Here is a 12,155-nt window from a genome sequence, read left to right on the forward strand (position 1 = left end):
TCCGTTGTTTCCCTGGCACCTAGCAGGAAACCAGACACAAAGGATCAGCTGGATGTGCGCATACATCACAAGTTTAATTAACAATATTTAATAAATGGCTTCTATTTGGGGTCCTTGCTCTGTGCTTGTGGCTGTACCAGTCAGGGTTCAAGCAAAGAAGCAGAAACAATAAGGAAATATATATTGAGAGTTTTGTTCCAAAGAATTGGCTTATATGATTGTGAGGACTGGATAGGTAAGTCCAAAATCCATAGGGCAGGCCATTCATATGTAACTTCTAAGACTCACACTAACCCTAGTAAATAGGGATTAGTATTCCCAATTTATAGAAGAGAAAACTGAAGCTCAGAGAGGTTACACAGCTGGAGAGTGGCAGAGCTAGGATGCAAACCAAGGTTTGACTGGCTCTTCTTGGCTCCGTGCTCCTGCTTCTTAGCTTGTCTGTCACACTTCCTCAGTGACAGCCAGACACACCAATGTGTCTCAGTCAGAACTTATCTCTTAGTAGGTTGCAGAATAGACCGGGCCCTGCAGTCATGGTTAATCACAATAAGCTGCTGCAGAGTTAACCGGAGATGGCCTCAATCCGTCACAGTCATGCATGTCAATCTCAGTCTGTCATGTCAGTTCCATTTCTTGTCCAAAAAGCTCAGATCCCTCCCCCACCCTCTTTATTATCAGTGTTGGGTACTGAGCTCTATGGTCTGGTCTCAGAGCTCCCCATTCTAGCTGGGCTCACCATCTTCTCAGAGACTCCAAAGGCACTGAATTATGGGCATGGAAGCTATAGATGACCCTGGAATCTCACCTTATGGGTCACATGTCCAACCAGATCAGGTTTTTCAACCTGGTACTACTGACAAATCAGACCAGACTCGTTGTGGGAGCTATCCTGTGATTGTAGGATGTTTAGCAGCCTCTCCCCAATAAATGCCAGTGGTGCCCCTCAGTTGTGACAAACAAAAATGTCTTTAGACATTGCTAACTGTTCCCTGGGTGGGGGGAGGGCAAAATCCTCCTCCTTCCCCATTTGAGAACCACTGATCTAGATAAATCAACACCAGAATATTCCCAAGCAACACAGAGGCTGACTCTGTATTTCTGGGAAGTAGAGATACAGACCCAGGGTGAGTGGGGACCAATATTTGCAAACTGTGTCCTATACCAGAACTCCATGGGTGGCAGATAGCTAAAAGAAACATACAGGAAAAATTTCAGGGATGGATTCACAAAGCTCCTGAAAGCAACTGTCTCTGACAATGGATGGGAGTCTGGAGAGGTTTGAAGGATTGCTCTTACTGTACAGCATTTTGTGTCATTTAGTGAATCACCTTTAAAAATAAAAAAAATAGCATCTAGTATTCAAAATTACTAGGAAACATTCAGAATTTAAGGTTTTTTTAAAAAAGATTTTATTATTTATTCATGAGAGACAGAGTCACAGGCAGAGGAAGAAGCAGGTTCCATGCAGGGAGCCTGACATGGGACTCGATCCTGGGTCTCCAGGATCAGGCCCTGGGCTGAAGGCGGCACTAAACCACTGAGCCACCCGAGCTGCCCCAGAACTTAAGTTTTAAATAGTATTTAGAATGATATGGACCAGGTAACGTAAGCTCTTAAGAGATACATACACCTAGAAAAAGAGTGGAAGAAAATGCACCCAATTATTTGCAGTGGTCCTCACTTGTGAGGTTTTGGGCAAGACAGAAAGGTGGCCTGGGTGAGTCACTTAGTAGAATAAAAAGGAAAGTGTGGTACATGCAACTCAAGTAGCCCAAGGAGTGAGTTTAAGTTTTACATGAATTGTGGGTCTTCAATTTTATATTTTTGCATTTATTTTTATGAACACCTCCTTTCTTTGGCACGTGACACTAGTTTTTGACTTATAGAATATCGTATTTTACATATATATATGTTTTTTTTTCAGAGTCTGTTTAGACATAAGTCAATAATGAGACAGGTGGCATGGACAAGGATATGGCAACATATGTGGCAGTGGGCAAAGGCTGAAGCTGGATTGCTGTATACTTTATCCACTAGGCTCCCATGGAGAGGATTGTAGGAAGAGACCCCAATATAAGTGCTCTTCTCTTAGAAAGAGGAGGCTACTTCTCCATGCACCAAGCCCCTCTGTATCCTGGGGCCCACATGCTTACTGTTCCTTCTACCTAGAACATTCTTGCTCAAGGTCCTCACTTTACTGTGTCTTTTTCACTCAGCTCCTCCTCAGGGAGACCATAACTCCCCACCCTATTTAAAGTGGTCTTCTTCAGCGACCATCTCCTTCCTCTGTGCATTTTCTTTCTGGTGTTGATCACTCTGGAATTGTCTCTGATTGCTTGCCTGGTGTATTATCTGTTTCCTGCACTCTACCAGCCCGAGAGTTCCTGGAGGGCAGGAGCTTTGTCTTACTTGATGCTGTGCCTGCAGAGCGTAACCCAAGCCATGGACCACACTGGAAGCTGCAAATATGTGTTGAATGAAAGTGTTCAAGGTTGGGATTTCTCCACACCAGTTTTAGCCCTTCCCACAATGCCAACTTTTACTGGTAGCTAAGGTCAGAGAGAGAGAGAAAGAGAGGGATATGCCAAGGCAGTTTGTGGTTCAGCATCAAACACATTTATTTCACTTTTATTGAGTATACAAGAACAGAGAACACACGCATACAGCACAGAGCACTGAGGTGGGAGGGAGAGCGTGGGGACAAGAGGGGAGGTAGGGGGTGAGTAAAAAGGAACAGGACAGCATCGCAGTTGGTTGGTAAGGTGCTTTTGAAAAAAAAATTATTTAGAGTGATGTTGCTCATGCAATTGCAGGCCAGTCTTGGAATGTGCTTGCAGGATTCAAAAACTGAAACAGGTCCTGGCACTTCCTATACCCTCAAATGGAAAAGATCCCAAGAAAGCAAAACAAGAGAAAATGAAGATCTGTAGGACAGCAGACTGGGAAAAGACCCTGGAGAGCATCTGGTTTATCCTGCTCATCCTACAAATGGGGAAACTGAGACCCAAAGAGGGAGGGGGAGGTGGGACTAGTCCAATGTCACATGGTGCATTAGGGGCTGAACCAGGATACCCTCCAGGACATTTTCCACTATGCTACATGGTCTCTTGGGTGGAAAGGCAGCACAGAAAGGATGAGAAATGTGAAAATGAAAAAAAAAAAAAAAGAAAAGTAGGTTGAAGATAGACAAGACAAATATCTATATTCTCTATGAAGAGGAGGATGGGGAGGAAACAGTGCCCTAGATTTCAGCTTTGCAGCTCTCCTCCTCCCTGGTGGCACTGCCTGCCTCTCCATGGAAGGAAGGTCATGGCATCCATGGGATGGAGATCTCCGCAAACCCTGGCCAGCCCACAAGCTAAATCTGGTCACTTCATCCCTGCCCTGAAGCCACACATGCAGGTGCTGTAAACAGGTGTAGAATCCAGAACAAATATTCTCCCTCTGAGGAGTGGCCAGTGTTCTCGGGATGCCTGGTTCCTGCAGAGACAGGGGTGCCTGAGCCAAATTCCGGGTGGCCCAGGAAGGGTGGAACCATCCCAGCTCTTGGCCCAGAAAGAATAGGAGCTCTCAGGTTGAGAGGGGTGGGAAAGGAGGTTCTGTGGCTTCTCCACCAAGATTGTAAAAAGAACCTGGTGCATGGCAATAAGCTGTGGCACTCGGGGGGAGTTGGAGCGGGCCACTAGTTTTGCTCAGGGGGCAGGAGTGGTGGTGGTGGATGTGGCTGAAGCTGCCATCTGAGCCCTAAGTACAGGGCTTTCACTACCTGCTCTGTCCCATTTTTGCCCAGAGGCAAACACTGTTCTGGTTTCTTGTCCTGTCTCAGGTCGGCACCAGCTTAGCAAACTAAGCATATATGTCATTGGGGGTAACTGATAAGTAAGCCTGGGCCCTGGGTGTGTGTGAGGGTATCCCTGGGCAATGGCCAATAATTGGAGAGAATGTGGAAATGCTCTCAGAGGGGCAAGCCATGACTGAAGATGTAAGGCTGGCTCAGAGGACTTCCAGGTCCCTCCCCTCCCCCACATTCTCTCCTTCCGTCCAAGAATAGTGCCTGGCACAAGGAGGTACTTCATAAATTGTTGAACGGATTTAATGAGGACTTTAGAGGTGGGACTGGGGATGTACGATGGGGCTGAGAAATTAAAGTGCAGTGGGGACATATTCCCTCCAAAGGGGACTCATTGAGCACAGGGAAGCAGCTCACGGCCCAGCAAGCCTGGGAAAGCCCCATTGTTTGATGGGGTATTCTCCAAGGGCTTCTGTGGTCTGAAGGCAATTTCGGGGACTCTGAGGGTACAGGCTCAGAGCTCAGATGCTGGCTAAAGGGGAGGTTTCCAAAGCCAGAGTCTTATACATAGATGGAGCCTCTTGAGCAACGCCACCTTTCATCCTCAGCTTGTTCAGGAGCAGGTAAAGCCTTTGGAAATGAAGTTTGACCTATCAGGGCCTGCTCTGTGTTCACAGTCTCTTACCACAGCTGCTTTGGCCCAGGAGGAAGAGAATGAATGCGGGAGAGGTAGAGGACAAAAGCGAGCTGGGCTCTCCAGACAGCCAGGTTAAAGCCACCATCCTCTGCAGTGGCCAGGGGTGTCACATCTCTTTGAAAGGGGAGTCAGCTGTCACATTGTGGTCAGGGAAAAGACATGTGGCCAAAAAAAGAGAAGACTGAAAATCGAAGCAAACCCCCTAGGGAGGTATGGGGGCTGAGCCAGGGGACCCCTGTAGCAGAATCCTGACTCTGGACCCCACACCTGAGCACAGACCAGGCCCTGGTGGCTACTGCCCGAGGGGGGTGGGGAGGCATCTTGGACTACATCTGTGTTTCTTCCTTCTTGCCAAACCCCTGCCCCTCCGTCTGGGGACCCCACCCCTCCCCACCAATCAACCAGTTACAAATACCACACATTGTATTACTACGCTGAACCATCAGCTCCTACTGTGAGCAACCCACAGCCAGAGTCCAGGTCTCCTTGGCTGGGTTGGTTCAGTGAGATCTAAGAACCTTGGGATACACCAATCACAGTTGGATAATTATAATTTTAAAATGTCAGCTTCATACTTACCAGCACTGTTTATTTTAATATTTGTTTCCTGTTATATGTAATATACATAACTTAAAAGCACATCCATACACATCTCCTACAAGCTGCACCTTCATAATGAGAACCCATAAACATACAATGTCTACTTTCCTTCCTGTGGCTGGGTTGTCTGTTCTTGCTTTCTTTCCTTTTCCTTGTTTCAAACCAGAGTCATCTGCAGCGGCCCTTGGCAGGGCCGGGATACAGAGGGTGGGGGAGGGAGAGGGGAGAGCCGAGACAGAAATGACAACAAGACGTGTGAGTTGAGGGGGAGGGGAGTCAGGAGAAAGGAAGGTGGATTTTGCAGCCCAGTGTCAAGACCCAAAAAATAATAATCCAGTGTTCCTCCTCCTTTCCGAGTGCGGGATTTTCTTTCTTTTCTCAGCAAATGGTTGATGGTGCATGTCTTGCTGCTGCGACTTCTCTTGCTTTGCTGCAAAAGTGTTTCCTTTGCATTGGAGTGGGCAGGACACGCCATAGGACAAATGGAATGCTCGTGTCTACTCGATGTAACGTGCAGAACCAGGGTCGTATGGAACTCCTACAATCATTGTGGTCTGGCTTGCTTTTGTCGTTCCGCAGGGCTTTGAAAGGGGGAGTGAGAGATTATTGTCATTATATATATATATATATATTTTTTTTTTTTTTCCTGAAAAATCCCGCCAATTCTTCAATTTGTCTGCAAAGGAAATGTAGGCATTCAGATGTTGGTTGTTGCTGCTGGCCAAACGGCCAGCCCCAGCAGCAGTGCAAGGACGCGGTGTTTCCTGTATATATATCTATATCTATATATATCTATATATATATGCTTTTCCTTTCCCAGTCCCTCTTCGGTGACAGTACATCACAGCTGGGACTTCGGTGTTGAGTCGGAGAATCCAGAATGAAGGCCCCTTCTTAATGGTTCTCTGGCTTGGGTTGGACCAGAAACGCCAGCATCTCTTCACAGAGGTCAGGATTCCTAGAACAGAGGCATGGAGGGAAGGGGACACAAAGAGGACAAGAAAAATTAATAAAGTTTTGTCACTCATCTTTAAATATGTGGCAAAAGGTTGTATTAGCTACCTTTCCTGTGTGCCCTTTATTATGGCTCAGGAAGACAGAGTGTCTTGTCCAAGGCCACACAGCTTATAAGAGGCAGCTGAGACCTGAAGCCACCTCTGTCTGAACCCAAAGCCCATAGCCATTTGCTCGTTTCCGGGGAGGTGGTATCTTTCTCTTCCACCTGGAAATCTGTCCAGGTTTCCTTTAACACTAAGCAGCTCGGATCACATGTGGTTCACCTTCTCTTCCTACCTCCTCTCATTCTAAGAGCTGTTTGGTTGTGATTGCAGACCCTCTGTGATTTTCTTCTTTGATCTTCATGGGTCTGTGTGTCCTGAGGATTAAACTCCAAGGGGCTGTATTTCAATAAAGAAACTGGAGCCTGGATTCCAGCTCAAGTCTGATTCCAAAATTTTGTGGTTAAGGGCAGGGGCTCTGCAATCAGACTGCCTGAGTTTGAATCCCATTCTGTGGCCTACTAGCTCTACAATCTTGGGGGAGTTTCTTAAATTTGTTAGGCCTCACATCCTCCCCTGTAAGAATGGGTGCTTCCTAATGCAGTTGCAGGAAGTGTTTGAAACCAGGGTTAGCAAACAGGAAGTGCTGAACAAATACCAATGTTATTATTATTATTACTACTGCTATTGTTAACTTAGCTATTTAGATCTCCTTGAGGGCAATGGCTGCTTTTACTTATCTTTGTCTTTCCAGTGGTCAGCACTGTGCATGGTAGATAGTAATTACCTCAGACCATTTAACAGGTGGAGTATCATTCCTGCCCTTTACCACTCACATGGGGTCAAGTGCAAATGGAGTCATATACACAAAATTCTTCTCAGTTTATTTGACAGATGGGAAAAATAGAGATCAGAGGGTTCAATGTCCCAATGAGTTGATGATTGAAATGAAACTAGAACCCAAGGTTATAGCTTTGAAACAGGTCAGTGTTTTCTCCTACTATTCAGAATCTTGAAGATAGGAAGCTGGGAGGGGCCATCCCCTTGCTGGCAGATTTCAGGAGACAGGTCCTGTCTGAATGAGGTGGGCCAGTGGGAAAAGAGGGAGCAGAAACCACACAATTGGCTTGTGTGTTGTCTGTGAGTAGGTGTGCTTTCCACACTCACAGCAAGAACTTTAAAGAGGAAGAACTTCTGGAAGGAAGAGTCAGCTGGAGTCTGAACATGTTTCTGGAGGATTCAGGGAGGGAAGAGAAGCTGAAGACCGGCAAGATGGACACCTACGAGAAGGCAGGCCCTTGTGCAGCAGGCTGGTGGCAGAAGCTTATAGTCTGACTTTCTCAGGGTTCTCATGAATGCCTCAACACGGCAAAACCTCCAGGGATAAGGGTGCAGGTTCAGTGCTAAGCACTTTCTGTATGTGAGTGACTGTCCTTGTGTTTCACTGCTATGGACTATTTGTGTCCCACCACCAAAATTCATATGTGGAAGCCTTAACTCAATGTGAGGGATTTGGCAGTGGCATCTTTGGGAGGTACTTCGGTTACAAGGGGATGGGGGGGCTCATATATAGGATTAGTGCCCTTATAAAAAGAGACAACAGAAATTCTCTCTCTCCTTCTCTCTGCTCTCTTCTCTACAAGAAGACAGCCACCTGCAGACCAGGAATGGAATCTGCTAGCACTTTGATCTTGGACTTCCCATCATCATGAGAAATAAATGTGTGCTGTTTGAGCCACCCCATCTATGGTTTGCTGTCATAGCAGCCCAAACAAAGACACTCATAGATTTTACTTATTGTAGCAGCTCTAATTTATAGATTAACTTCATTTTGTAGATGAGGAAACTGAGGCCCAGGGAGGTTCCTCTGGGCACTCTGGAGAAAGGAGCTTCTGGCTCCAATGCGTTGGTGTGTTCTTTCTACTGAATTCTAATTACCTGAGGATTATTATTATTATTTTTTTTACAGTGCAGGCTGCACTTTAGGTCCCATAGCTCAGTGTAAACATGATGTAAGATGTCTTTAAAAGCCTACAGACACTTCAGAAATGCCAGGAACACCTAAATGATACCATATTATAATTTATTCTTCTCAGTTTATTGCATCAAAGTCCAAATGTGCAGGGTTTTGTTAGCTTCCTTTGAGTTGATAGCAATCATAGTCATCATTAGCTTTTCCAGAGCACTTACTATGTGCCAGGCACTGTGCTAACTACTGTATGTGTGTGATCTCACTAATCCTATGGGATAAGGAGGTAAAAACCATAGTGTGGCTTTGGAGTCTCACGAATGAGCTCTGACTCCCTTATCAAGCCACATAGCTATGAGCAAGTCATCTAACATCTCAGGGCTGAGTTGAATAAGCAGATGACAGTACTCATGTCAGGTGCGTAGCCTGGTGCCTGGAACAGTGTAAAGGTTTCATATATTTCAGCAATTGTTATCACTGTGATTACGGTTGCTGACTGCTAGCCAATGAACAAAATGCAGAGATAAATAATCTGCTGGGAGTCACACAGCTAATAACAAGCAGGGCTGAGATTCGAATCCAGGTTTGCAGGGTTCCAGATCTTTCCTGGGGGTACCAAGATGCATCCATCCATCAAACCAACATGTTTCAAGCTCTTTAAAAAAGAGTTTTCATATTCTGAGAAGCCTTCTCCCCTAGCATGAGTGAGTCTGACTGCATTAGGGGTCAAAGATGATTCCTACTTGGCAGTAACTAGTGGTAAAGCATGTGGGCAGAAAAGGCAAGAGAGAAACATCTGTCTCTCCAGGGTGACATGAACAAGGTGACCTTTACAGAAGAATCTGAGAGGGAGACGGAGAGGAGAGACAGAGAGGGAGAGAGAGAAGGAGCGGGGGTGGAGGGAGAGGGAGAGGGAGAGCGAGAATGTGGTATGTGGGAGAATGGAATCAAAGGAAGAACGAAGAACTAAAAGAGGGGTAAGAAGGCCCCCCTTCCATACGAGATCCTTCAAGCAGGCAGATGTGGAAGGCTGTGGTGTGTGTGTGTGTGTGTGTGTGTGTGTGTGTGTGTGTGTGGTGGGGGAATGGCCAGGATGTGGAGGCAGGGGCAAGAGTTCTGAGTGGTCAGGGAGAATGGGAAGGGAGGAGCCTGGGGGACTGGCTGGAAATGCCCTGGGAAAGATGGGAAGGAACAAGATAGGGAGAGGAGAAAATATGAGAAACACGTGACAGATACTCCAAGAAAGCGAATAAACAACCAGAAGGCCATGACTGGAAGGGACTTGCCCCATCTGTTGGTTTTGCAAATGAGAAAATGAGTGTCCATGGGGGAAGAGGGGGGTTGGAGCCAGGTCCCCGGATTCCCAGCATAGAATTCTTTGCATCAGTGCATATGGACTCCCTAAGGACCAACATATAAATAAAGACCCCCAGGTCCAGTCCGGCTGTTCTGAATCAGATTTTTTTAGAAGATTTTATTTATTTATTCATGAGAGACAGAGAGAAAGAGACAGAGACAGAGAGAGACACAGGCAGAGGGAGAAGCGGGCTCCATGCAGGGATCCCGGGTCTCCAGGATCAGGCCCTGGGCCGAAGTTGGCGCTAAACCGCTGAGCCACCTGGGCTGCCCCTGAATCAGATTTTATAACAACAGTTCTCTATTATCTGTACTCCCCAGGCAATGCTGCCAGTTCAGCACTAGCGTGACGAGTGCCCTGCCTTACCACTCTGAGATCCGGGGGCTGAACGGTAAGAATGATTGGACAACTGAGGAAACAGGAGTGACAATTTGCATGAAAGTCTGAGGAAGGCTGGGAGGTAGGCTCTGCCCATGACCAGCTTATACTTCTAGGGTGGTGCTGTCCAACAGACATAGGAATGGGAGCCCACATACAGAATTTAAATTTTTCTAGACAATATTTGCTAAATTTTCTAGATATCTCTAATTTCCTTAAATCTTCTAGATAGAAAATTTTAATTTCTAAATTAAAATTCTAAATTTTAAATTACCTTAAAAAGAGTAAAAAAGAAAGGGGAAGTTGATTTTAGTAATATATTTTACTTAACCCAATATATCCAAACATTATCACTGGAACATGTAAACAATATAAATATTATTGAGATATTTTGCATGCCCCTTTTCATATTAAGTCTTCAAAATTCTGCATGCATTTTACCCTTAAACCACGTCTGATTTCAGATTAGCCAATTTCAAGTGCTCAATAGCCAACGTGTGTTGTATGGTACAAAGAAAACATTTCCATGGCTGCAGAAAGTTCTGTTGGACAGCACAGTCTAGACCAGGGTTTGGCAGCCTTTCAAAGTGGCAGGAAGGGCAGCCCGGGTGGCTCAGCGGTTTAGTGCCACCTTCAGCCTGGGGAATGTGGTATGATCCTGGAGGCCTGGGATCGAGTCCCGCGTCGGGCTCCCTGCATGGAGCCTGCTTCTCCCTCTGCCTGTGTCTCTGCCCCTCTCTCTCTCTCTCTCTCTCTCTTATGAATAAAAATAAATAAAATCTTTAAAAAAAAGTGGCAAGGAAATGGATCAGTGCTTTTTCTTCTGACAGCAAAGGAGTGGTGATCCACATTCTTGTATCTTTCTAGAAAACACGGTTTCATTCATTAGAGAAGAGGGCAAAAAGGAGATCTACTGCTTGTAGGGGTCTTTGAGATGAGTTCTTTTTTTTTATTGTGGTACAAAGTTCAAAATGTGTAAAGAACACAAATCCAAGTAGCTCCACACATTTTTATATACGTACACACCCACATGACCTACCCAGATCAAGATGCTGATATTTCCGGCACCCCAAAAGGTTCCCTTGTGATTCCTCCCTATCAATATCACATCCCAGAACTAAGCACTGTTCTTTCAGCATCATTGATTAGTTTTGCTTACTTTTGAACTTTCTATGAGTAGAATCATATTATGTACTACTCTGCTCAATGTCTATGAGTTTTGTTTTATAGGTCTGATAAAATTCAGTTAATTTCTAGAGGGACCAGAGGAACCCCTCCCCCAGTTTAGGCTAATAAAAGCCCTATCTGCTATAGCACCATCTCCTTCCTCTTGTTCAGCAGGGCACTGAGGTCTGTCCATAAGGAAACAGAGAAGTAAGTTTCTGGTCCAAGGTAGCCTGAGAAATCAAGGGTTTGCAATCTAGCAAAACAGATGAGATCAGGAACTCTGGTCATCATATTCCCCCTTTGCAACACCCAGTGATCTGTGATGGAGGCAGAGATTCAGGGACAGGGATGTGGTGCTAGGTCTGAGGGACCTTTTTCTGGCTTCAAAATTCTAGGTAATGGCCAGTGAGGCTATGCTTGTCTCCACCTGTCCCACCACAGCACTGCTATCAACCTTCTCTCCCTGTTCTTATCATTCCCAGATTTACTTTTCTGGGTCTGGAGCCTGAAACCCCCAATAAGCTAAGGAACCAGTCTTCCTCCCCCTCCCACTTCCTACTCTGACTTGTTATACTTGGAGGAGCTACTTCTTTCCTTTGGGCCACAAACCAGGAACATGGGAGATTAAAGCTGTGATAGGGAGCAAGCCACCTGATGGACTCTCAGATGGAAATGACCTTCAGAAGACCTTACCACATTCCCTGCTCCCTCTCATGGCTGCTGAGCCTCAGAGGGCTTACCTGCGGCTTCCTATCCCTCTCCTCCGGGGATGGGTCTGTTTCTCTGTATACGACAGCTTTGGTTACCAGCATGTCAGGATGCTGCAGTTTGGCCTCCTTGATGGCCAAAGCCAGGGCCTGGTAGAAAAAAGCAAAAAAGTGAGGAACCACAGGATATGGAATATGGGAGAAACCGTGGAGACCAAAAACCCCTTAGTGTACTGCTGTGGAAACTGAGGCCCAGGGAGGGGCAGCAGTCAAACAGTTAAAGGGAGAGACTACAGCTCTGGTCCTCTGGCTCCTTCTGGTTCCCATTCTATGTCCCTTCCTTTGGGGCTTATTTGGGGCTCCTTGTCTGAACAGGGTCAGCATGAAGTGGCCATCATCTCTGCCCATCAGGCAGCTGCCCATGGGTGACCCAATATGGGAGGGACTGGTGACTGGATAAGGCTACTGGGAACAGTGTTCCCTACCCCC

At 46.1% G+C, this 12,155-nt stretch overlaps 1 protein-coding gene across 14 annotated transcripts in view; it reads right to left on the bottom strand.

The window, feature by feature from the left end:
• Positions 1–2,603: 2,603 nt before the first annotated feature.
• EPB41L1 (erythrocyte membrane protein band 4.1 like 1) overlaps positions 2,604–12,155 on the bottom strand; it is a 124,071-nt gene continuing 114,519 nt past the window's right edge. For all 14 annotated transcript variants that reach the window (XM_055300687.1, XM_055300674.1, XM_055300679.1 and 11 more), the window contains 2 exons: positions 11,700–11,816; positions 2,604–6,048 (listed from right to left, as the gene is read on the bottom strand). In XM_055300687.1, coding sequence (XP_055156662.1) covers positions 6,040–6,048; positions 11,700–11,816 — 126 coding nt within the window. In that variant the 3' untranslated portion in view covers positions 2,604–6,039. The remainder of the gene's footprint in view (positions 6,049–11,699; positions 11,817–12,155) is intronic.

Source organism: Nyctereutes procyonoides, unplaced genomic scaffold (genome assembly GCF_905146905.1).
Source record: "Nyctereutes procyonoides isolate TBG_1078 unplaced genomic scaffold, NYPRO_anot_genome, whole genome shotgun sequence".
Taxonomy (NCBI): Eukaryota; Metazoa; Chordata; class Mammalia; order Carnivora; family Canidae; genus Nyctereutes; species Nyctereutes procyonoides.